Source organism: Strix aluco, chromosome W, assembly GCF_031877795.1.
Source record: "Strix aluco isolate bStrAlu1 chromosome W, bStrAlu1.hap1, whole genome shotgun sequence".
Classification (NCBI taxonomy): domain Eukaryota; kingdom Metazoa; phylum Chordata; class Aves; order Strigiformes; family Strigidae; genus Strix; species Strix aluco.
This window is the reverse complement of record NC_133970.1, coordinates 37,075,618-37,099,633: the sequence shown is the minus strand read 5'-3', so window position 1 is coordinate 37,099,633 and position 24,016 is coordinate 37,075,618. Positions and strand designations below refer to the sequence as shown.

The window sequence follows — 24,016 nt, the reverse complement described above, 5'->3', positions numbered from 1 at the left end:
CACCCTCGGGTGTATCCCATCCGGTCCCATAGACTTGTGTATGTCTATGTGATGCAGTAGGTCACTGACTGTCTCCTCCTGGATTGCGGGGGGGTCGTTCTCCCAGTCTCTGTCCTCTGGCTGAGGAGGCTGGATTCCCTCAGTACAACTAGTCTTGTTATTAAAGACTGAGGCAAAGAAGGCATTAAGGACCTCAGTCTTCTCCTCATCACTTGTTACCATGTTTCCTCCTGCATCTCGCAGGGGATGGAGACTCTCCCTGGTCTTTCTTTTGCTACTGACATACTTGTAGAAACATTTCTTGTTGTCCTTGATTGCTGAAGCCAGAGTAATTTCCAGCTGGGCTTTAGACCTCCTGATTTCTGCCCTGCATAGCCTCACAGCCTCTTTGCAATCACTGTGAGTGACTAGCCCCTTCCAAAGGCTGTAACTTTCCTTTTCTCCTTGAGTTCCATCCTGTTCAGCCAGGGTGGTCTTCTCTATCGCTGGCTTCTCTTACAGCATCTGGGCACTGCCTGCCCCTGTGCCATTAAGACTTCCTTCTTAGAGAGCTCCCAGCCTTCCTGGACCCCTATACCCTTCAGGATCGTCTCCCAATGGATCCTTTCAAGCAGGTGCCAAACAAGACAAAGTCAGCCCTTTTGAAGTCCAGGATGTCAGTTCTGCTACCCCCTCTCCTGGCCTCTCTAAGAATAGAGAACTCTATTATTTCATGATTGCTGTGCCCTAGTCAGCCTCCAACTGCCACATCATCCACCAGTCCTTCTCTGCTCACAAAGAGGAGATCCAGCAGGGCACCTTCTCTGGTCGGTTCTCTCACCAGCTGCGTCAGGAAGCTCTCTCCCACACATTCCAGGAAGCTCCAGGACTGGTCCCGCTCTGCTGTGTTGTATTTCCAGCAGATGTCTGGGAAGTTAAAGTCTCCCACAAGAACAAGGGCAAGCAATCGTGAGATTTCTCCTAAATGCCTATAGAATATTTCATCCACCTCTCTGTCCTGGGTGGGTGGCCTATAGTAGACTCCTACTACAACATCTGCCCTGTTGGCCTTCCCCCTGATTCTAACGCAAAGACACTCCACCCTGTCTTTACTACACTTGTACTCAAAGCAATCATAACAGTCCCTAACATACAGCGCCACCCCACCACCTCTCCTTCCTTGTCTATCCCTCCTAAAGATCTTGTAGCCATCAACAGGTGCACTCCAGTCATGGGAGACATCCCACCATGTTTCTGTAATAGCCACAACATCATAATTTTCCTGTTTCATCATGGCTTCAAGCTCCTCCTGTTTGTTACCCATGCTCTGTCCATTGGTATACATGCACTTCAGATGGGCTGGTGTTTTGCCCCCTTCCCCCTTCAAATCTAGTTTAAAGCTCTGTCAATGAGCCCAGCTAACTCCTGCCCCAAGATCCTCTTCCCCCTCTGGGACAGGTGCATTCCATCTAATGCCAAAAGGTCTAGTGCCCTGTATACCAACCCATGATTGAAAAATCCAAAGCCCTGACGGTAACACCAGTCTTGGAGCCACAAGTTCACCTGTTAAGTTCTCCTGTATTCTTCTTCATCCATCCCTGCAACTGAAGGGATGGAGGAGAACACAGTTTGTGCCCCCGACCCCTTAATCACTTTCCCCAAGGCCCTGAAATCTCTCTTCACTGACTTAGGACTTCTCCTGGTAATGTCGTCACTACCTACCTGAAAAACCAGGAGAGGGTAGTAGTCCTTGGGTCTCACTAGAACGGGGAGTTTAGCCATGAGGTCCTTGACGCAGGCCCCAGGGAGGCAGCAGACTTCCCTATGAAGTGGGTCTGGTCTGCATATGGGGCCTTCGATACCCCTCAGAATGGAGTCACCCACTACATTGACTCTTCTGGGGTTCTTTTTAGAACTGGTTTTAATACCTGGTCTAGAATGACCCGGCCTTGGTGGACCTGGGTCTTCCTCCTTGTTTGTCTCACTTTCTTCCTCCTTCTCTTCTTCACTCAGAAGTTCCAGGGCCCCGAATCTATTGTGAAGGGACACCATGGAGGGTGAGGGAGGTCGGGAGAGGATTTTCCTGCCTCCCTGAGCAGGGACCTGTTTCCAGCCTCCCCCATCTCTTAGGTCCCCTCCTTCTGCCTGGTAGCAAGAGGATGAGGGATTACCTACCTCATTTGGAGCCTCCATTTGCTCCTGTTGCTTTAGGGGTGCTAGGGTATTACTCCACCAATCAATTTCCCTTTCACACTCCCTAATACTTCTTAATCTCTCGACCTCTTCTTTGAGTTCCACCACCAGGCTGAGCAGGTCATCCAGTTGATCGCAGCGCACACAGGTGTTATCACTGGTGCCCTCTGACAGGACTGACAGGCTCAGGCACTCCCTGCAGCCCGGGACCTGGACCGCTGCATGTTTGCATGGCAGCTCCGTCTGGGTTGACATGTTCTTTCTGGTGGTGGTTTTGACCCGAGTGGAGACCATGGTTCAGTCTACTCGTGGAGGACAATAAGATGAAACTAGCTCAGATAAGATCTAGACCCCGGAGAGGGACTGCGCCCTGTCCGCTCGCCCTGCCTGCGCAAACTGACGTGGCTCACCCTTCTGATGCGCCACGCCCTGTTTGCCCACCCTGTTCGCCGTGCTCCTGGTCGCTCGCGCTCCCTGGGGGCTGCTCTTGTACGTGAGGGGCATGGGGTGTCGTCACTCCAGTCTCCGCCCACTCTGAGTCACCAACGTCCTCGTTAGCAGCAGCTCACTCTTCCCGCTCAGGGGGGAGGTGACTTGAGGCTCTCCCTCTTCCCTGGGCTTCTGCCTTCGTGTCTTGCGGACGCAAGGAGATCATGTGAAGATCATGTGAATACCCACAGTCACCTTGAACAGACTTCCTGCAAATAACTACCTAGTTACTTTAGCTCATTTTCATAGCACTGGATTTTCAAATGGTGGCTTTCCAGTAAGTCGTTTGCAAATGCTATCAAAAGCCCTCAGATCGAGTCAAAAAAGTATACATAAGTTAAGAAAGCAACACCAACTCCTAGCACCTTAAACTGCTCTTTAAAGATCTTCTGTCCCTAGGTGGCAACAAATGTGGCACAAATTAAACAGAGGAGATAAAGTTAATTGAAATTTTTGTTGTGTCATTTCAATTCCTGGATACATTTAAAGATAACACAAGCAACATCCTGTTTAAGACATGTAGATACAATTTGTACATTGCACATATTTGAGTTTCAAGGCAGTCATCTTATTCTTTGACAGTCCAGATCTGAATTTTCAGTTTGTTTGTAACATTGCTACATTAAACATCTATGAGAAAACTTTGGCTTCACTTGGTTTTACACTCCAGGCAACTTTGTGAAGAGATAGGAAACAGGAAGTTGGGGCAGGAAACAAAGGTCACTGATTTTATGTTTTGATAGGGTACAGGCTTTTGGGTGCCCCGTAGGAGATTAGTCTTGGTATTTGTTTTGGGGTGGGGAAGGGGCAAAGAGGGGGAGAAGAAATTCTTTAAGAGTTCAATATTGTTAGGTTGTTCTTTCATACTAAAAAGACAAAACTGTATGCACACAACAGTACTAAATACACAAAGCAGACCTTGATCAATTGTGAACTACAGATCAAAACACTTTTTAAGTCACTGTTTTGCAACTTAAAAGTTTTCTCCACATACTACACGTGGTGAGACTGAGCAGCAGTTTACTTCTCAATCTCCAATACACAGCATTTGGCAACCCCTATATGTTTGTAAAACAGGCTTAAAGCATAAGGTGAAGTTCTTTGTACTCTGAATCTTTACATTCTGAATCTTAAATAAGTTACTGAAGCCAAGTAAGCTATTGTGAAATCACAGCAATGACATTTCATACAGGATCATGTTCTGCAAACAACAGTGTTCAGGTATTTCCATTGGAATTAATACATGAAATCAACTAGATTTAATTTATTGGTGCATCTTCAATTAATTTGATCACTTAGGAGGATGAAATTACCATCTTTGTTCCAGTGGCACAATGTTAAGTGTATTGTTTGCAGTAGGAGTTAAGAAAATACCTGGTATGTAATTGCTCTGTGGTTCAATTCCAGCTGGAAAGTTAGTGTTTTCAGGAATGGAATGGGTATAATCATCGAGAGGCGGAAGCTCCGTTAGAATCTCAGTGTGCCGTGGTACTAGTACGGGAGGCAAGACTGAAAAAGCAAACTTCAAAGGATTAGTAAGACCCTCAAAATACACACTTCTGTGAGTTAAAAGAAAAAAAAAAATCTATATCATCTAATAATTTCTTAATATGTTTTGAAAATTTCTGATTCTCAGTACTGCTAATACTGAAATTGTACTGCTAGTTACTAGAAGAATCAGATCCCTGAGGTATCTCTTGAGTAAGACTATTCCACATTAGCAAAGGTAAGTCATCTCTGCTCTCCTTTTCAGTCTGGACCGTACTTAGCCAGCTGGAAACTGCTAGTGGTACTGAAGCGTTTATCAGGGGTATTCAACATATTTGTAAAGATTCTTCAGTATCTTTACTATTAAAAACTTCCAGGGGATGGTATTCTCAAAAGCTGCATCTCTAAGAATCTTGTACTTTTGGCAAGAAAAATCATCATCTTTCTCTATTTTTCATTTAAAACATTATGCTGAACAAGTACATATGGATGCTGCTATAGAAAGTCAGAAGCAGTCTTCCTACCTGGTGTCTCCACTCTCTGGTAGTGGTAAGGGTTTACGCATACTTCATCCTTTTTAAGATTAAAAGCATATTCACAGTTTTCAATTGCTTTAAGTTCATGGTGACTGTGAAGATCTGGCCAGCGCCACAAACGACAGTAAATAACATGCGGTAATCCTTTACGATGAGATACCTGTAGACGGCCATCAAGAGATCTATAGGGGAAAGATATTGAGAAGTATTTACAGACTGCATGCTGCGTCTTAACCACTCAAGCAACAGTGTACACACACGGGATGGGTAGTTTATTTCTTTTCAGAATTCATTGGATAGACACTGCAACTGGCATTTATACTTTTGTTAAAAGGCTTCAAATGTGGTATGATGATATCAAGCAGTGTCTTAACTTATTTTTGAGCTGCTCAAATTATTGCCAGTGAATTTAGAGTTCATTAAAACCCACTTTACCTCCAACCAAGTATTTAGGATGATTGCTTCATATACTTTTTTTTTTTAAATGCAGAAGACAGTTGTTAAAGAAAATAAAATAGAATAAAATCACACACTTAATAGTCCCTTCCGCTGCTAAACCTCAAGACTTTGCTGTGGCATGGATGCTTTATGACTTTAAGCATAAGAATTCCTACAGGACTGCAAATAAGCCTATAAGCAGTCAGCTGCCCAAGTGATCCACATGGCAGTATAACTAATGCAAAAAGCATGAATGCACATCTTGTAAGGGCTGTACAGTTTATCTTCTTGACTTCATCTGCCTTGCTACCATCTGAAAACGTTTTGCTAGTTTTAAGACAGACTGCATATGCTTACACAAATGCAGATGTTCATGATTGTTATGGGATGGGAGACAAACCTCAATACACAAATCAAGTAATGTGACATGAAAAAATAAAGACCCTGTTTAGAATTTGCCCACCATTAACTACTGAAGAATTTGTAAACAATTCTTTAGTAGCTTGTATCTGAGCCAATTAGCAAGACTGAAAGCTTGTGGCATACAAAACAGTTTAAACACTTAATTCTTTAGACCTAAATCTTACAAAGTTTCCCAACTTTGTTAATATAAATACCAAATCACATTAGAGCTTGCATTTAACAAGTCTTCCCATTCTTTCAATAGCACTGGTGTGAAAAAGGAATATTCCAGAATTAGAGTTTCATTGGTCAAAACATCAGCTGAGAACACTTGGATTTCTACACTGGCAAGCAAATATTTTAAAATGCTGTACCATGAGAGACCTAGGAAGCATTTTAGTCTATTTTACAGCTAAAGCATCCCATTACAGACCCTCCAAAGCCAATCCCTCCCACAAGATTTCTATGATGCGAGAGAGGGCAGAATATTCACCTGGTTTGTTCAGAGAAGCTGTAAAGGCCTGTTGTATCCCACTGATCTATCATGTTTGGTGTACTCAGTCCCCAAATTTCAGAGCAAGTGCTGTGCATAAATTGAAAACAAAAACAAAAGATTGATATGAATATGGAACGTGGTTATTCAAAACACCATGATGTCAAACATGGAAAAACGTACAGAATACTTCCTTTCACATAGAAGATAGAGCATTGTTAGACTTGCATTTAAACTGACATCTCATGCTATATTTTCTATATGAAGGAGAATGGAACACGTGATTCAAAGTAAATGATGTTTTTAAAAGGTGAACAAGTTCTCTGGTTTCAAGTAGTCAATACAGTTGTGATGTTCCTTAAAACAGGCAAAAATTCCTCAGCCTAGCTCCTAAAATTCAGTTTTAAAGGGTAGTTTCTGGGTTGGATTTTTTGTTTGTTTTTAAACATAAGCTTCCCTAAGACTTCAAACAAAGGCCATGTGTATCTGAAACCAATCACCACAATCTAACTTTCAGGTACCACCACTTAAGCATTAATCTCATTCTCCATGCACATACTAATTTGCTGCTTTTCCCAAAACAGCAAAATTTGGACTCTGAAGAAAAGCACATTGCAGCTGATATTTCTCACTATGTTCTGTACTCTCCTTGATTAAATAATTAAATATTCTTTTCCACTGTATACAACACACAAAGTTTAACACAGTTTTACAGTATAGTATGTTAAGACTTAACTATAGACTAACAAAACTTTAATTTCTAAATCAAGCAGGAGGAGAGACACCTAATTCTTTACCAAACTGGTTCAATTACAAGATCACAACAGTAAAGGAAAAGGAACCTTCGGTCATCGACAAACTAAAAGCAGCAGCAGATTTGAGCAAAACAAGAAAACAGCATGGGCTTGCAAATGGGCAGCAGACTTTCAGAAGCATAAATCAAGCTCAGCTCTATCATAGACTTGCTCTGTGACCACTGAAAACTGACAGTTTAGTTTAAGTAACACACAGCTACACTTTGCATCTCAGAAATTAAGAGAATTTGGTTCACATGCAACTTACATCTTCACTTCCTAATTACAAAGCCTGAAGTTTGGCTGCTACATTACCTTTAAAATTAATAGCCTCTGAAGAGTTGCAACAAAAATAAAAGAATCCAAGTTCACCAAACTCCTGCTTTTAAATATAGGTGCTGGGAATTAAATTTAAACTACTAAGCTTAGCTGATACGTTCACAAATTTGGATTGAGTACTTAAGAGAAGAGAAATGATGCAGGTATTTTTAGTTCTCCTCCCTACACAAGGAAAATTCATTAGTGTTATGAAACAGAAGAGCAGACACAGCACAGCACTTAAAACCACTTAAAGAGCTGACAACCACCTCAATTTCACAGTGACTTTAAGTCACATAAGTATGGGCTACCGACAAAGGAGACAAGAACAATTTTTTCCCTTCTTGCCTGTGCCACGTGCCTCATTTCTAATGCCATCCCAGGGAGGCTGAACTATCCATGCAATTGAGCAGCAACCCAAATCAATAAACTAGTTACCTGACCAGAACATACATGGCTGAAAATTTATGGTTTGAGAGTTACTTTTCAGCCAGATCAGTTCTTCTATTCACTGTGGGTCTACACAAGCACTACAGAGAAGCTAGAGTGTAATTTTGGGCAGCAGCCCACATTTATCACAAATAAAAAAGTTAAATAAAATGTGGCTTTTAACATTTTACTGATTATGGACACAAGTAAAATCTTGTACTAGATGATTTTTTTGTCTAGTAGAGAGCAGCAGAGTGCCACACATGAAGGCCCATCCTCTGACATACATCCAGCTCTTCAAAAGAGCCAACTGTCCTGAACAAGTTACATCCGAGACACAGGCAGCATCACAGCTCTCCAGAAAAAGCAGGCTGAAGAGGGACACTGACCATCACTGCATCAGTAGAGCCTGCTACCTCTCTTTTTCATATTCCTAAAATGCCTCCAAGACAGTGGGCTGCCAGAAGCTGCACAAGAATTGAAATAGTTGCCCTGAAGACACACAGGCAGCCTGTGGGACACCAGGGAGCATCCCTGCACTGTACTGTGTCCTTAAATATGGACCACTACTGTTGCTAAGACAGATCATCACACATATTAAATGAGAAGAAAAATCAGCAGGCACAAAGCCTGCTGCATATTAATTGACACAGTCAACTCTGACAGCTTTATACAAAGCAGTGCTCTAAGGCCAATGCTGTCACACAGATTACACATTCCCAAAATTGTGAGGTGCATCACTGGTATAAGCATGACATGCTATGCATTTGCTTCACAAGACTTTTAAAACAGCACATGCAAAAGTAAAATTTCACAGCCCTTGACAAAGCATGATGAACAGGAACAGTATTTTATATTGCTAACCTCTCCTCTCTATAAATATTCAAACTATTAAAGCTGACAGCATATTCCATAACCTACAGAAAGACAAACATCTTGAAGTGGCTGTGTGACAGAGCCATAGCTCGCAATGAAACTCGGGACACCATAGAGGAAGGGCAGGCCAGGAGGTACAGAAGTGATCAGTTAGAGCAAAACTACTCTGATATTCAGCAGTTTACATGATACACTGTCTTCGAGGATGTATGTCTGCTTAGAGCTGGGATTAATATCAGTGTTTTACTGGCTCATCTACACTAGGACTATACTTCAACTCCAATAATCCACAATCAAACACTGAAGAGCCTGCAGGAAATCATCCTGTATGATCAATAGAGTTAGCTCAACACAGCTTTTACTGCTCACTGGAAGAAACATCCAAGGAAACAAAGTGGTCTCTCCAATCTCCTGCTCACATAAAAAAAATCCACTGCCTAAAAGATGCAAGACTGTCCCCCACCACGTCACCCAGACAGTAAACTAGGGCTCTTAATATTCACACACACCAAATCAGAATGAAATTCCTCACAATCATAAAAAGCATATTTAATACACAGCACTTTCATGAAAGGCCACAGTATGTTCACTCATACACAAGCAATAGCCTGACGGAGGGCAGACATGCCTACTCATCCCAGAAAGGTGGTGGCTGGAAAGAAGGTGACTGCATATTTAAACAACCACTAAAACCACCTAAAAGGGAGACAGGAGGTACAGACTTCTTAGCAGTACAGAATTACTGCCCCAAAATAAATAGGAGGCATTCTCTCCTCAACCTACCTTTTTGAAGTGTCCTAAACCCCTTGTGATGTGAAGAGCCCTTCTATGCCTTAGTCCATAAGGAATTTAGAAGAATCAAAGACTAACATCTGTACTCATAAATTAAGTCTTGTCTGAAAACATTCCCAGGCCCTGGAACATGATCATGTATGCTAGAAAGCAGCTAGGACATTCCCCAGCACTAGGCTGTACCAACTACTGTTCTCCCATGCAATTGCCAGGTCTGAGAGTTGCACACCATCGGGACCACTCACGCTGGGCAGTTCAGATGCAGCCACCTTGCCCTGGTAGCAGGGCAAGAGTTTAAGAGTATGGACAAGGTAGTCCTGAGCCAGTTGGCCACAGTGCCTGGGAACATTCCCAGACATGTTTAATTTATTAGGAGGGAGGCAGCCAAGACATATCACCATTTCACTTTTAGTAAGCAGACTGCCCTCAAACTGAAGTCTAGAAGCACACTTTGGGCTTCATGTTTTACCAAACAGGGGTTTTTGGTTTTGAACTTGCTGTATACTGCAGCACTAGTAAACCATCACTGTTTCTGAAATATAAATTTGGCTCCTGCATCCAAGCTGTACTTAAATCTTTCCTGTGTGGACAGCACTTAAATATACTCCAATATACAAGCTTAAAGCTAATATACTTCCTCCCACCAGAGAGGACATTTTCATCCCAAGGAGCATTTTCATTGCTGTTCTCAAAACAATTTGTCTGTTGACAGAAACAAGATCAACTATATAAAAGCTAATTATTTTTTCAACACTAGCTTAGATTAGCAAATCACTATGTTCAGTGGCCTCTAGCACTCCCAGAGCAAGCTTGCTTGAATACTAGATTGCTGCTTTTGCAGACCCCACAAAATCAGTGAATTTATTATAAAGGTACTTCAGGGATATAAAGCATCAAATTAGCTCAGTCTCCCAGGTGTTCTGAAGTTCTAACAAAAGAAAACCATTTCCTAGAGAAAGGAAAAATGCTCAAAGGATACTTGCAAGGAATAACAACTATTTTTTCAGACCCAGGGATTTTTAGGGAAAAGTCAAAATCTAGCCGACATCTGGTTAAGCTGCTACACACTAAACCTGGGACAACTCCGTCCCACAATTCCTATCTCGGGACTGACCAGAGGACTGATGTGGTGAAGAAAGGGTCAGACAAGTTATTACCGGGTAGAATCGAAGATACTTCCATCAGAGCCTTTCCCTAAGTGGAAAGGGTTGCAAGAGTTGGCAGTTCAACCTGACTCTTCATCTGCTTATAAGGAGCAGCATCTCAGATGATATTGTACAATTCTGGCAAGAAGACTAATGTGGCTATCAGTGTGCAACAGCACACAGTATGCCTTCATTTATTCCATTTCATCATTTCCTTTAACAGGAAAATTTGAGTTACCAAAAAACCCTACTCTGGGCAAGAAATTGCCAAGAGCCGTAGCAATGCTTCACAATTTTGAGACAAAGTGCCAAAACTGCCTTTCTTTAGTAAGACGGAAAATACTGACACACAAGAAGAATGCGAACACAGGAAAAACCTAAATATCAAAGATAACCTGAAAGTATTTGTATTGCCTAGTCTACATATCATAGATGACGTTCCCAACAATCAGCATCAACAGTGCAAACTACCTTAGTGGAATAATAGTATCTGTAAGTCTACTACATAACTGGACTATCAAGTCCCAGTTCAAATACAGATGAATGATCTGCCTGTGAAGAATGAACATGGACAAATGTGGTTTGTGCCACAGCCATAAGCAAGCAATATGATTGCTTGCTTTAATATATTCTATCCCTATTAGAGGAATCAAAGTCCATATCAAAATCCATAACAACCAGATATAAACTACATGGGATGAAACAGTCTAAAGTAACATGCGATAGTCACATTCAAGAGTCCAAAAATACAGATGGACATCATCTCAACTGGCACACACTGCCCAAAAATAGATTCTTGTATTTGCAATATGATTAGGTGGTAAAGGACACTGACCCATCTAGGTGAAAAAAGGAACATGATAAGGCTGAATGGGATAAGGTCACCATTGCTAACCAGCATATTGTTAGTCTGTGACAGTACAACCTCATCTTAGTGAATATAGAAAGCTATTTGCATCCTAGCTTGCAGTGGCAGTAATTCTGAGCTAGAAACTTCAGTAAAGAGATGCAGCTACACAGAACAATCCACAATCCCCTCACTGATGTCCCAATACCAACTAATAAAGCCACCTCAGGTTGGTACTCAACCTAGTCTGCTTAATTAGGTTCATTTTCTCAGCAGTTAAAATCCAAATGTACTGATTGGCAGATCCAAGCAAGCATGTGCAAGTACTGTCCAAACAGTCATGACCATGGCATCAAACAAACAGGTGCTGCACACACTCCAAGACATCCCTGTACTTTCCCCAAGTACATTTGCAAAACAGAAGATACAACCAGGGATAAAGGTGGTAGGTCTTGTCAGTTGACAGAACCTGAAGACAGCAGAGTTTTAAACAGTACCCTACGTGCACCAAAACTGCCACACACATGCTTAGGCATCTGCAGATTACAGGTTGTTGCTACTATGAATTTATTACCAGCTTTTACTGAGATACAGAATGAACAAAACAACTATCCTACCACTAACACTACTTACAGTATTGGCAATGCTGCATCCTCTAGGTACTTTTTGTACTAAATGAAGTGCTTGCAACAAATACGACATCAGATGAAAGTAGGCAGAACCACTTCAAAGATATTTACATACGAAGTACCAGAAACTCTATACAGAAGTTGTTAAATATTGTCCTAATTCATACATAACTGCAATTCCACTTTCTTCTTCAAAGTCTTGCAAAGTAGAACAGCTCTAAAGGAGCTAGAAGGCAGAGTTCAGTTGACAGCCTCCTCTTTACCTGAAGTGGTAGCACTAGAAAGATGACAAACCTAAAATGTAAATATCATGCTAGTCAAAGCCCATATTATACAGGAATCATTATAGAATGGTTTTAGACAGTTAACTTGCTTATTTGTGAAGTATTACACTGAACCCCTAACATTTTTCCTGAATTTTTCAGAATCTACAGCCACTAACAAGTTTGCAAGTCTATGTTCAAGGCAATCTTCTCCATTTGTCTTTCTTCTGCATCTTATAATCACGAGCCTTTCTTCCACTGAATCTGTCTGCCCCTACACTGTCTGAGGCATTTGTCATGCTGGACCTGTGACTGAAATGAAAAATAACTTCAGTAAACTGTGATGGTATCCCATTTAACTGTTTTAAAGTGGGAGATGAGAATGAAAGTTAGTTTTCAAATTCTAGAATTCTCATGCAAAGTCTTCCCTACAGATGCTAGCCTGACATTTGTTTTCACTCAGACTAAACAAGAAAAATATAACAGAAAAGATGATCAGGTTTTCACTTGACCTGGAGAAGTTACTTAGAGGCACACAAACATCTTTATACCCGCCTAACATTTAGATGACTTACTGCTCTTGACTGATATTTTCTCAAGGGAGCAGAAAAGAGGTGCAGAATTTGCTTCAAGAGCTACACCGAGCTATCCAAAACAGAGTTAGAACAGCAAGAAACAACCACTAGATTTATGGAATTCCATTTTTTCATAACAAATGGGCAAATGCCATTGCTTTAACATTGCTCATGGCTGCTTCTGTAAAATTTGCCTGAGAAACCAGGTTAAAGTCTGCATATTGAAGATCTGTACCTTGCATACTAACTTTTTTTTAAATCTTGCTATGTAAGATCTCAAATTCAAGACTTCACACAGCAACATACTGAGCAGGAAACCAAGGCAGAAACACCACTATATTGACTTAGGCTCTGGTTCATCACTGGTGTAGCTAGATTGAAGTTGTACTCCTGTGAAGACACTGTCGATTACACTCCACTGATACTAACTTTGAGAAAAGGATCAATTAATTGATGGATGAAAGAACAGCCTCCTTCCTCTCATACCAGTTATCTTTTTCCTGATGCAACTGGGCTTCAAGAACAGCTGGGAGAGAGATATAACATTTTCTTGCAACAGAATATGTAAAGATTCAGTAAATCAGTATGAAAAAATTATTTTTCTTCCAAGCACCTGCTAGAGGGATGAGCTAATATCTTAATCAATGCCAAATTAAAAGCACAAGTGTGAATTCTTCTTAAAAATGATTTACACAGATCTGCAGTGGCACTCATCCTTAAGAGGAGCTGGACAAGATTCTTCCATGGAGATCATTCTGTGATAAGACACTGGGGTAGAAAAGCAGACCCCTAAGAAAGTTCTGTTAAAGGGTAGTATAAACAATCAGAGTAAATGGATATTTACACATTATAAGTACAGGTGGGCAGTTAGCAAACTAACAGATTCTCCCATTCTTCAAAAGAGAAACAGAGCCTGTTAAGTCTAGGAAAAGGATATTAAGTAATGTCTAAAGGGGCCCTGACTCTAATAGAGAAAGCTCTTACAGAACTGAAAGCCCAGCACAAACTCAACAAAACAACAGTAAAACTGGCAGCTGGGGCACTCAGCTCCCACAGTTATAAGTGCTTCCCGAAGTGTCCCTAACCCCTTAAATTTATTTAAGCAACTGGTGTTGTATACATCACAAAAAAAAAAGCTTGTTTTTTCCCTTCTTACCCCAGAATCCAAAAGCAGACCTTTTTTTCTTCAAGCATATGCAACACAATGATTACTTGCTGAAAACAGTAACTATGCCTTCTCCCCCCGCCTCCCTCCTCCCCACATACACATTCAGGACATACTACATCCAAGAAAGAAATGGTTATGTATGTGCATATTTAGTGGAATATAAACCAGGAACCATTACACAACTTCTCATAATCAGAACCCTTTTACAAATGAAGTTTACATAGAATTTTATACATTACATTCAAAATCATTACATCAAATACAAAATGCAGCATCTGAACTGAGGAAAATTACTTAAGTAACCTTCCTTATTGTCCTGGTTTTGAACAGGATGGAGTTAACTTTCATCGGAGTATTTCATACCATGTGGTGTCATGCCCAGGGATACAGGTGGGTGGGCTCTCTCCGGCATGCACCGTTTTTGGGTTCCGGTGTGGTCGCGTGTTGCTGTGGGGACGGTCGCTGCACTTGGTAAGCCACTGCTGCATTTTACCCGTTTCTTTTTGGACTCACTATTGTTACTGTTGTTCTCTTGTTATATTTATTTATTTTTTTTTTATTATTCAACCTACAAATTCTCTTCTTTTTGTCCCTCCCCTATTTCACCAGGGAGGGGGGAGATGAACGGCCGGCCACGTGGAGTCTGGCTGCTGGCTGAGTTCAAACATCAACACTTCATTATGAATGGACATACACTAAAAAATTAACACATCAAAACAGCCAGAAAAGTAGAAGGCACAGGATACAGTTAACCTAACACTGTGGGAAAAGAAAAAAGTCATTGAACAACTCCCATTTACTTCAGCTTAAACTTTAAGGACGCCCACAGGGGACGCAAAAGTGGAACATGAGGTACAAAAGATACTCTGTTATAGACCAACATCTGAGCCACTTATTGCTCATTTCAAGGCCAGTAGCTAGTTTCTTCCAGTTTTGTAGAGTGCCAGGCCAACAAGTCATCTTGATGAAACAGTATATACTTCAGTTGCCTTTTCTAAAGGCACACTTCTTCCTGGTCACATGTGTAACAAACTGCCTACAAAGGCAAAAATACAGATATAAGATATTCCTCCCTTCTCCCAAATCCTGACATGCTAGACCAGTGCTGTCAGACAAAATAAAGCAGCCAACAACAATCAGTGTTACCTTTATTTTTCTCTCCATGCTAGGAGATGCTAGAAAGATAGCACCTCAAAGTTCAAGAGCAATTTTTCTAGGATACCATGGAAACCAAGCAGAAGTAAAATATATTTATTTTCTTGTTGGCCATATGGTCTGTTCAGATGCAGATCCTATCAAGGAGTCTTTACTCTCTATTCAAAGTCAGGTGGGGAGCAGCCTGCAAACTTGTGAGCTTCTAAATGGCAAGGTCAAGCAGCACAGAGATGGTGTTCAGGACCGAGAAATAAAAGGCATGCAATACAGCTTGGCCTCACTCAAGAGTCAGCAGGGAGCTGGCCACAAGTCTTATGCTCAGAGACTGAAGACAGGGAGAATGCAAAAAACAGCTTATGGAAATCATGAGCTAACAGCTTTGCTGGGAAACTTGCCCTACAGTTCCCTACTCTCAGCATAACACCACAGCATTCACCAGCTTCAATTTGTATTTCACAAACTCTGAAGCAGTCTTACTGGAGATAAGATGAACCACAACACAGATTTACTCCCCCCAATCACATGTTCAAAAAAAAAGCCATCAAAGCTAGTGACTTCTAGATGCCCTGCACCTAGCGAGGATGACAAGTGTACAACAGCATTCACAATGGCAGCTTCCCAGAGGCTAACCAGGCAGGGAGAAAAAAAAAAAACAACCCCAACCACAAACAAAAAAAATATTATCACGTGGACACACAAGCTCTGAGGATGTGGACGTTTGTACTTTAAGATGGTATTCCTGAATTAACTTGGAATTCCTACACTGCTTCTATTTGTTACACTATTATATCCAATAAAGGTTTTCTGATTGCTGTGTTATTTTGCAGTTTCTCACAGTATCTTTAGAAACATAAATACATCACTTCCACTGGGATAGAAGTTTGCAAGTTTGAAACTCCCATAGCTGAAAGTACCATGTCCATTACACGTCTGGGCAAACTAATGTTGAAGATAAGGTATCTGTATTTCATCTGAGAACACCACACCAGAAAACTTCTTCAGACTTTCAGTCAAAAGCTTTCCAGAGAACACAAGACCACCACCCCCTGAAAGAAATAAAGGATAACTCTTATTACCAGAGTAAAGGAAGCATAACCAGGAACACACACTCCAAAAACATCCATTTAGGAGAAGAATCACACCTCCATGTAGCTAGAGATGTTGCACCACATCATGTAGCAAGCAGCTATGAAGCAAGTATGTTCAGCAACTCCATCTGAGACATCACCATCTGTTCTTCACTCTCATTATTCCACGCCTATGAAAACAGTTGATCAAGCAATTCCTTTCTAACATTTAAATTACCACTGAAATTCTCCAACTAAAGGGACAGATGACTAGCACAGTCTTCCAGACCAGAAGCAGTGTCAAGCTGTTAAATATCTTTCTTTTACTTACAAATTACATAAGGAATGAAGAATCCAACAGATTCATCTCAATTTCATTTCACACCACATGTGGTTATTTTTTCTTTTTTCTGTTTTGTATTAGTAAGCAATATCATGCAGTGGGTTAAGATGACACCCAGTGCAGTTTCACAGATTAATGCTCTGTATAATCCTTAACAGACCTAAACAGAATCAGAAGTATCAAAAGGACAACGTATCTTTATAGGAAGATGTATCCATCACAATACCAACTGATCTATCCACAACAAATTGGTTGGCAGACAGCCATCTCAGAAGATCATACTTTCAAAAGACACAAACAAAGCTTGGCATATACACTTCAGGACTAGCAGACAGACATTTAAAAATGACCTTTATCTCAAGTTCTCTAACCACTATTAGTCATAGTAGGTGCAGTGAAAGCTTTTCTCACAAGCTAACAGGTACAGCTATCAAGGGCTAAGTCAAATAATTTTTCTCAAGTAGTCTATCATCCTCCAAGTGGGTGAGCAGCTGATGCTACTGCACGAGTGGGCTGTTTTGCAACTGATGGACAGCTGAAAAAAGATGTGACATTTTAATTAATGTTCTCAAACTAGTGGGTATTTGGAGTAGCGAGGGGGAGGGATTAGCTCTGCAAGACATTTATCTTGTCCATGTTCCCTGAAAAATATGCTAACTTGGCAAGAAGATTACTCCTGGAACAACAGTTACAGAACCTTTTAATACCTCATTTCAAACTGAAGCTTCCCCTATGAATTACACACGCATCTTGAGAAACCGTGGAAGACAAATGAACACAGGATATATAATGTAAAGTGCTCAATGCAGGGAAGCCACTACACCCAGAATGACCCCTGTTGCAGCCTAAGCCATGTATACCTAGCAGAAAATTGGTGAAACAGAGAATACATTGAACTTGATCCATGTCCAAACAAGAGACTAACTCTAAAGATGAGGGATATGAAAATTCAAAGAAACATCAAGTATTATATAACTAAGGCATACAGTGTTTCCTATAAGATAATTTAAAATAAGTTAAGTTTTGAGCCATAAGGGAAGTTTCCCCAAACAACATATTGGGGAAGAGAACTGAATGGTACTTGTGCCATGACTGTTATATCATTTTGATAAATATGTAAATACAAAAATTAAGTCAGACAATGTTGCCACTAACAGCAATGCCCATATTTTATGAAAAACATTAAAGAAAATTCACAACTAGCAAGGAAGCCATAAAAAGGCTTGAAGAGTTTCAGTGTTCAGATCCAAAAAAACATTAAATTTTTAAAATTAACTTAGCATGTTTGCTGAGACATTATATTGCCTTATGTGCTTCGCAAAGACAAAAATCAAGAAAGCAACTTAATAGGCAAGGTGCCTAACCGCAGGCCTCTGCTCTCCTCAGGCCCAGAACAGAATACAGGACCCCATATTAGATACTACTGTCAGAAAATCTGAGTATGCAGGGGACACCGTTAGAACAAAGAATCAAAATTTAATCTCCTGAGCTTCACTGCCTAGAGCTAGACAGAAAGGATGTGTTAAGATCACAGAGAGCCCTAAAGTCTTCAGCATCTGGCTCATGATCCACACCTAGAACACACATCTGAAGACAATGTCAACAAGCACTCTTGCCTCACATGCAATTGCTTAACAGTTAAAGAACTTTCCCCAGGACATCCAACAGTTTCTTTTCCTCACTCCACCTAACAGGAGTCAACCCTGATCTACCACTATCTGCCCTCTGCTGAGCTGGCAGCTGCCCTGCTCTCTCTGTCCTATTGCAGCCAAAGAAAGGAGAGTTTCAAAGACTTGAGAAACATTAGCATTCAAGTAAACTGTTATGTGGCCTCTCACTGCAAGGAGAGCTGCTTAAATCCGTCTTGGAACGTCTGTGGTTATTGGCCAAAATGTTGAAGGGTTCCCACACGATGAACGCACACGCTGACACTGGGCTCCAGTAAAAATGTCTTCTTATCACTGAACAGACTATTACAGCATTTTTAAAATGTCTGTCACCAATGCAGCTTGCAACAGGCACAATCACTTCAGTAGGCTTTCTATTCTCTTACTACATTCATCTAATTGAGACATATAGTGGACAACAAAACACTGATTTTTGGTTACTAACTGTGCTTAGACAAGGCATCAGTCTGCAAGACAGGTACATGGGACATATGCAGAACACTATCTGAATGTTGAGGGACTAACAGAACTAAAAAGGTTTTTTCATACTAGCTTTGTAGAATTCATCAGAATGGACACACTTGAATTCTTTCCCTGATATGGCTGTAAAGCTTATATTCAAGTTCCCCCCACTATAACAGAAGGGGAGATTTATTACAGAAAGAAAGAAAAGAACTATCAATTGTAAGAAACGAGAAACCAGGCCTGCGAGAAACTAAGAAAAACAGCCTGAGAAAGCAAAAGTTGAGGCTGATCAAAGAAATGCCTCAAACACTCGCAAGACAAAACTATGAGTCACAGGGTGCATTCTGTGGAGGTCGAAGCTGATAAGGCTGCCCGAATAACACAAGATGGGACTGGATGAGGGAGCCCTGTGGAGACAGGACGGCTCTGCTCTGGTGCACCTGGACAAATTTCAAGGGCCATCTGTCCGGTGAATGACCTTTGCTTCATTATCCACGAAATGCATATTAAAGTTAACACCCCTCAATATGCTAACGAGGGCTAACATGATCATGCTAATTACATCATCCCATGAAACACCTTACCCCTCCCCGTACATGGGATATGTAGGTATGTGGGTCGACCTAGGGGATGGACCCAAGGAAAGTGGGTATAAATCAAGGGGGGGGGGGGGGCCGAGAGAGAGTGCAGTGAAGCGAAGACAACGGATGCCAGCGAAAAAGACGGCTGCCTCCTGTGCCTCCCGGAACCCTCGTTGGCAGGATCAGCGCAGAAACCCAGACCGGTGATCTGTATTTCCCCATTCCCTCTATCTCCCTCTTTTCCCTTTCCTATTAAGGCATATTGTATTGCTTCCCACAACTTGCTATATACTTGGCCAACTATCATGTGTTCAATTAGTACATTGTGGGTAGCTAATAAATGTTTAGACTTGGAGACTTGTTGTCCGCTCCATTGGGGATTTGCGAATCTGAGTCACTTGTCCCCCTCGTCTGAGCGGGACGTGACACAATAAGCTTTGGCGATTGGAGACTGTGCTGCTGTAGGCTTACACAAACACAGCAAGGTTCATAAGGACTACTACCCTCTCCTGGTTTTTCAGGTAGATAGTGATAACATTACCAGGAAAACTCCTAAAGCAACGAAGAGAGATTTCAGGGCCTTGGGGAAAGTGATTAAGGGGTCAGGGGCACAAACTGTGTTCTCCTCCATCCCTTCAGTTGCGGGGATGGATGAAGAAGAATACAGGAGAACTCAACAGGTGAACTTGTGGCTCCAAGACTGGTGTTACCGTCAGGGCTTTGGATTTTTCAATCATGGGTTGGTATACAGGGCACTAGACCTTTTGGCATTAGATGGAATGCACCTGTCCCAGAGGGGGAAGAGGATCTTGGGGCAGGAGTGAGCTGGGCTCATTGACAGAGCTTTAAACTAGATTTGAAGGGGGAAGGGGGCAAAACACCAGCCCATCTGAAGTGCATGTATACCAATGCACACAGCATGGGTAACAAACAGGAGGAGCTTGAAGCCGTGATGAAACAGGAAAATTATGATGTTGCGGCTATTACGGAAACATGGTGGGATGTCTCCCATGACTGGAGTGTGCCAATTGATGGCTACAAGATCTTTAGGAGGGATAGACAAGGAAGGAGAGGGGGTGGGGTGGCACTGTATGTTAGGGACTGTTATGATTGCTTTGAGCACAAGTGTAGTGAAGACAGGGTAGACTGTCTTTGTGTTAGAATCAGGGGGAAGGCCAACAGGGCAGATGTTGTAGTAGGAGTCTACTATAGGCCACCCACCCAGGACAGAGAGGTGGATGAAATATTCTATAGGCATTTAGGAGAAATCTCACGATCGCTTGCCCTTGTTCTTGTGGGAGACTTTAACTTCCCAGACATCTGCTGGAAATACAACACAGCAGAGCGGGACCAGTCCCGGAGCTTCCTGGAATGTGTGGGAGAGAGCTTCCTGACGCAGCTGGTGAGAGAACCAACCACAGAAGGTGCCCTGCTAGATCTCCTTTTGTGAGCAGAGAAGGACTGGTGGATGATGTAGCGGTTGGAGAACAACTAGGGCACAGCAATCATGAAATAATAGAGTTCTCTATTCTTAGCCCTCTCCTGGCCTGTCTAAGCAGAACTGACATCCTGGACTTCAAAAGGGCTGACTTTGTCTTGTTTTGGCACCTGTTTGACAGAATCCCTTGGGAGACGGTCCTGAAGGGTATAGGGGTCCATGAAGGCTAGACACTCTAAGAAGAAAGTCTTAATGGCACAGGAGCAGGTGGTGCCCAGGTGCTGTAAGAGAAGCTGGCGCCAGAGAAGACCACCCTGGCTAAACAGGGAGCTTTGGCTGCAACTCAGGGAGAAAAGGAGAGTTTACGGCCTTTGGAAGAAGGGGCTAGCCACTCACAGTGATTACAAAGAGGCTGTGAGGCTATGCAGGGCAGAAATCAGGAGGTCTAAAGCCCAGCTGGAAATTACTCTGGCTTCAGCAAAAGAAAGACCAGGGAGAGCCTCCATCCCCTGCTAGACACAGGAGGAAACATGGTAACAACTGATGAGGAGAAGGCTGAGGTCCTTAATGCCTTCTTTGCCTCAGTCTTTAATAACAAGACTAGTTGTACTGAGGGAATCCAGCCTCCTCAGCCAGAGGACAGAGACTGGGAGAACGACCCCCCCACAATCCAGGAGGAGACAGTCAGTGACCTACTGCATCACATAGACACACACAAGTCTATGGGACCAGATGGGATACACCCGAGGGTGCTGGAGGAGCTGGCTGGGGTGCTCACCAAGCCGCTTTCCACCATTTACTAGCGTTCCTGGCTGAACAAAGAGGTCCCAAGATATTGGAAACTGGCCAATGTGATGCCCATATATAAGAAGGGTCAGAAGGATGATCCAGGAAATTACAGGCCTGTCAGCTTGACGTTGATGCCTGGGAAGCTGATGGAGCAGCTCATCCTGAGTACCATCACACAACACATGCGGGACAACCAGGGGATCAGGCCCAGTCAGCATGGGTTTATGAAAGGCAGGTCCTGCTTGACAAACCTGATCTCCTTCTACGACAGGGCGACCTGCTTATTGGATGAGGGAAAGGCTGTGGATGTAGTTTACCTTGACTTCAGTAAGGCCTTTGACACCGTTTCCCACAGCATTCTCCTGGCAAAACTGGCTGCTCGTGGCTTGGATGGGCACACGCTTTGCTGAGTAAAAAACTGGCTGGATGGCCGGGCCCAAAGAGTGGTGGTGAACGGAGTTAAATCCAGTTGGCAGTTGGTCACAAGTGGTGTCCCCCAGGGCTCGGTTTTGGGGCCACTCCTGTTTAACATCTTTATTGATGATCTAGACGAGGGGATCGAGTGCACCCTCAGTAAGTTTGCAGATGACACCAAGTTGGGTGGGAGCGTTGATCGGCTCGAGGGTAGGGAGGCTCTGCAGAGAGACCTGGACAGGCTGGAGCGATGGGCTGAGGCCAACTGTAGGAGTTTCAATAAGGCCAAATGCCGGGTGCTGCACTTGGGCCACAACAACCCCCAGCAGCGCTACAGGCTTGGGGAGGAGTGGCTGGAAAGCTGCCAGTCAGAAAGGGACCTGGGGGTGTTGACTGACAGCCGGCTGAACATGAGCCAGCAGTGTGCCCAGGTGGCCAAGAAGGCCAATGGCATCCTGGCTTGCATCAGAAATAGCGTGGCCAGCAGGGACAGGGAAGTGATCTTCCCCCTGTACTCGGCACTGGTGAGGCCGCACCTCGATGACTGTGTTCAGTTTTGGGCCCCTCACTACAAAAAGGACATTGAATTACTCGAGCGTGTCCAGAGAAGGGCAACGAAGCTGGTGCAGGGTCTGGAGCACATGTCGTACGAGGAGCGGCTGAGGGAACTGGGGTTGTTTAGTCTGGAGAAGAGGAGGCTGAGGGGAGACCTCATCGCCCTCTACAACTACCTGAAAGGAGGTTGCAGAGAGCTGGGGATGAGTCTCTTTAACCACGTAACAAGCGATAGGACAAGAGGGAATGGCCTCAAGTTTCTCCAGGGAAGGTTTAGACTAGGTATTAGGAAGCATTTCTTTACAGAACGGGTTGTTAGGTGTTGGAATGGGCTGCCCAGGGCAGTGGTGGAGTCCCCATTCCTGGAGGTGTTTAAGAGTTGGGTCGACATAGCGCTTAGGGATCTGGTGTAGTTGAGAATGGTCAGTGTTAGGTTAATGGTTGGACTAGATGATCTTCAAGGTCCTTTCCCACCTAGATGATTCTGTGAAAAGCCACTCTTGGAAAATGTAGTTGGGAAACCATGAAATTAATATTTGGGTTATCTATTAGAGAAAAGCCTTTTTCAACACCTGAGTGTCAAACACCATTTCAAACACAACTTTCCATGCCACAAAGCTGCAAGATACCATATCAGTCGATATCAGAGACTTTCTTTGTGTTCAATATTTCAAAACTACAGCATGAGTTGAAATTATTTCAAATATCAGAGGAACTTACCTTGCAGCCTCCCACAAAACTAAGTAGTGAAGACCAGTGCTGGGATTTAACTCACCAATTGCACTAAACAGTATCTTTGAGATTCTGCATTTAAGCAAAGCTCAGTTTGCTTCTTTTGCATCAGGCTTCTCTCTGTCCCGTATCTAAGAAAAGTTAACCCAAGCATCCAAAGAAATGGTCAGTTTATCTACAATTACATCAAAGGTTCCAAATGAAAGCTTTCAGTTCTTGACCTGTTGAGACTTGATTGTACATTTCTGAAAAAAAAAAAAAGCCACAATTTAGGGGATCTTTTCTGAACAAATGCTTAAGATTACTGTGCAGCACTTGTCCAAGGGGATTTCCCCAATCTCATTGTTCTTCCACCAGTTTTGAAGCATATGCAGCAAGATGTGAATGTATTCCAGCTTCCAATCGTTCTCTTGTATCCTGCTGATCTGCTTCAAACAATGCAGCATGACAGAAGCCAATGAAAGCTGTTCATGATAAGCATTGTATACAGTAAATTTTAGAACTTCTCCACCAATCAGGACTGCAACCAAGTCAAAGTCAGTCAACAGAAACAAGTAGTAAACAAGACATGGGAAATTACTGTTGTTAAATTAGCAGGTATAGATTACAAACAGGATTAAATCAGTATGGAACCTAGTAACTAGCTGTTTGTGTTCAAAGCTGCAGCAGTAAAAACTGCAGTAAGTTTTTTATCCTATAAAGTCGTCCTAGACTAACAGTCTGAGCTACACAACTGAAGTTTTTCCTGTAAAATTGCTCTGGCTGTCATAAAACAATCACACTAGTAAAAACAGCACTCAGGTATTTTGTTACAGTACCAAGAAAACTAAATTGGCTGGCTTCTACAAAAGAAGAATATAAGGAGAAGAAGCTTCACCACACTGAATAGTCTTTATTTCAGTTCAGCTAATTACCACAGTAAGCCAGGGAATAGTTTAGCATTGACTTGGGGGTGA

The 24,016-nt window shown here is 42.4% G+C and overlaps 1 protein-coding gene across 2 annotated transcripts; it reads right to left on the bottom strand.

Annotated features, from left to right (window-relative positions):
- Nucleotides 1–1,385: 1,385 nt before the first annotated feature.
- Nucleotides 1,386–2,651, bottom strand: LOC141917867 (uncharacterized). 2 transcript variants are annotated; one of them, XM_074811494.1, is made up of 2 exons: nt 2,614–2,651; nt 1,386–2,474 (listed from the first exon to the last, which is right to left on the bottom strand). In XM_074811494.1, exon 2 carries the CDS (start codon nt 2,464–2,466, stop codon nt 1,546–1,548), a length of 921 nt encoding a protein of 306 aa, XP_074667595.1. In that variant the 5' UTR covers nt 2,467–2,474; nt 2,614–2,651; the 3' UTR covers nt 1,386–1,545. The 2 variants fall into 2 exon arrangements, with proteins under 2 accessions (XP_074667595.1, XP_074667596.1); XM_074811495.1 differs by having other exon boundaries at nt 2,583–2,633.
- Nucleotides 2,652–24,016: the final 21,365 nt, after the last annotated feature.

Excerpts from the sequence above, each read along its gene's own strand:
- LOC141917867 (XM_074811494.1), bottom strand. The coding sequence starts at position 2,466 with ATGGTCTCCACTCGGGTCAAAACCACCACCAGAAAGAACATGTCAACC.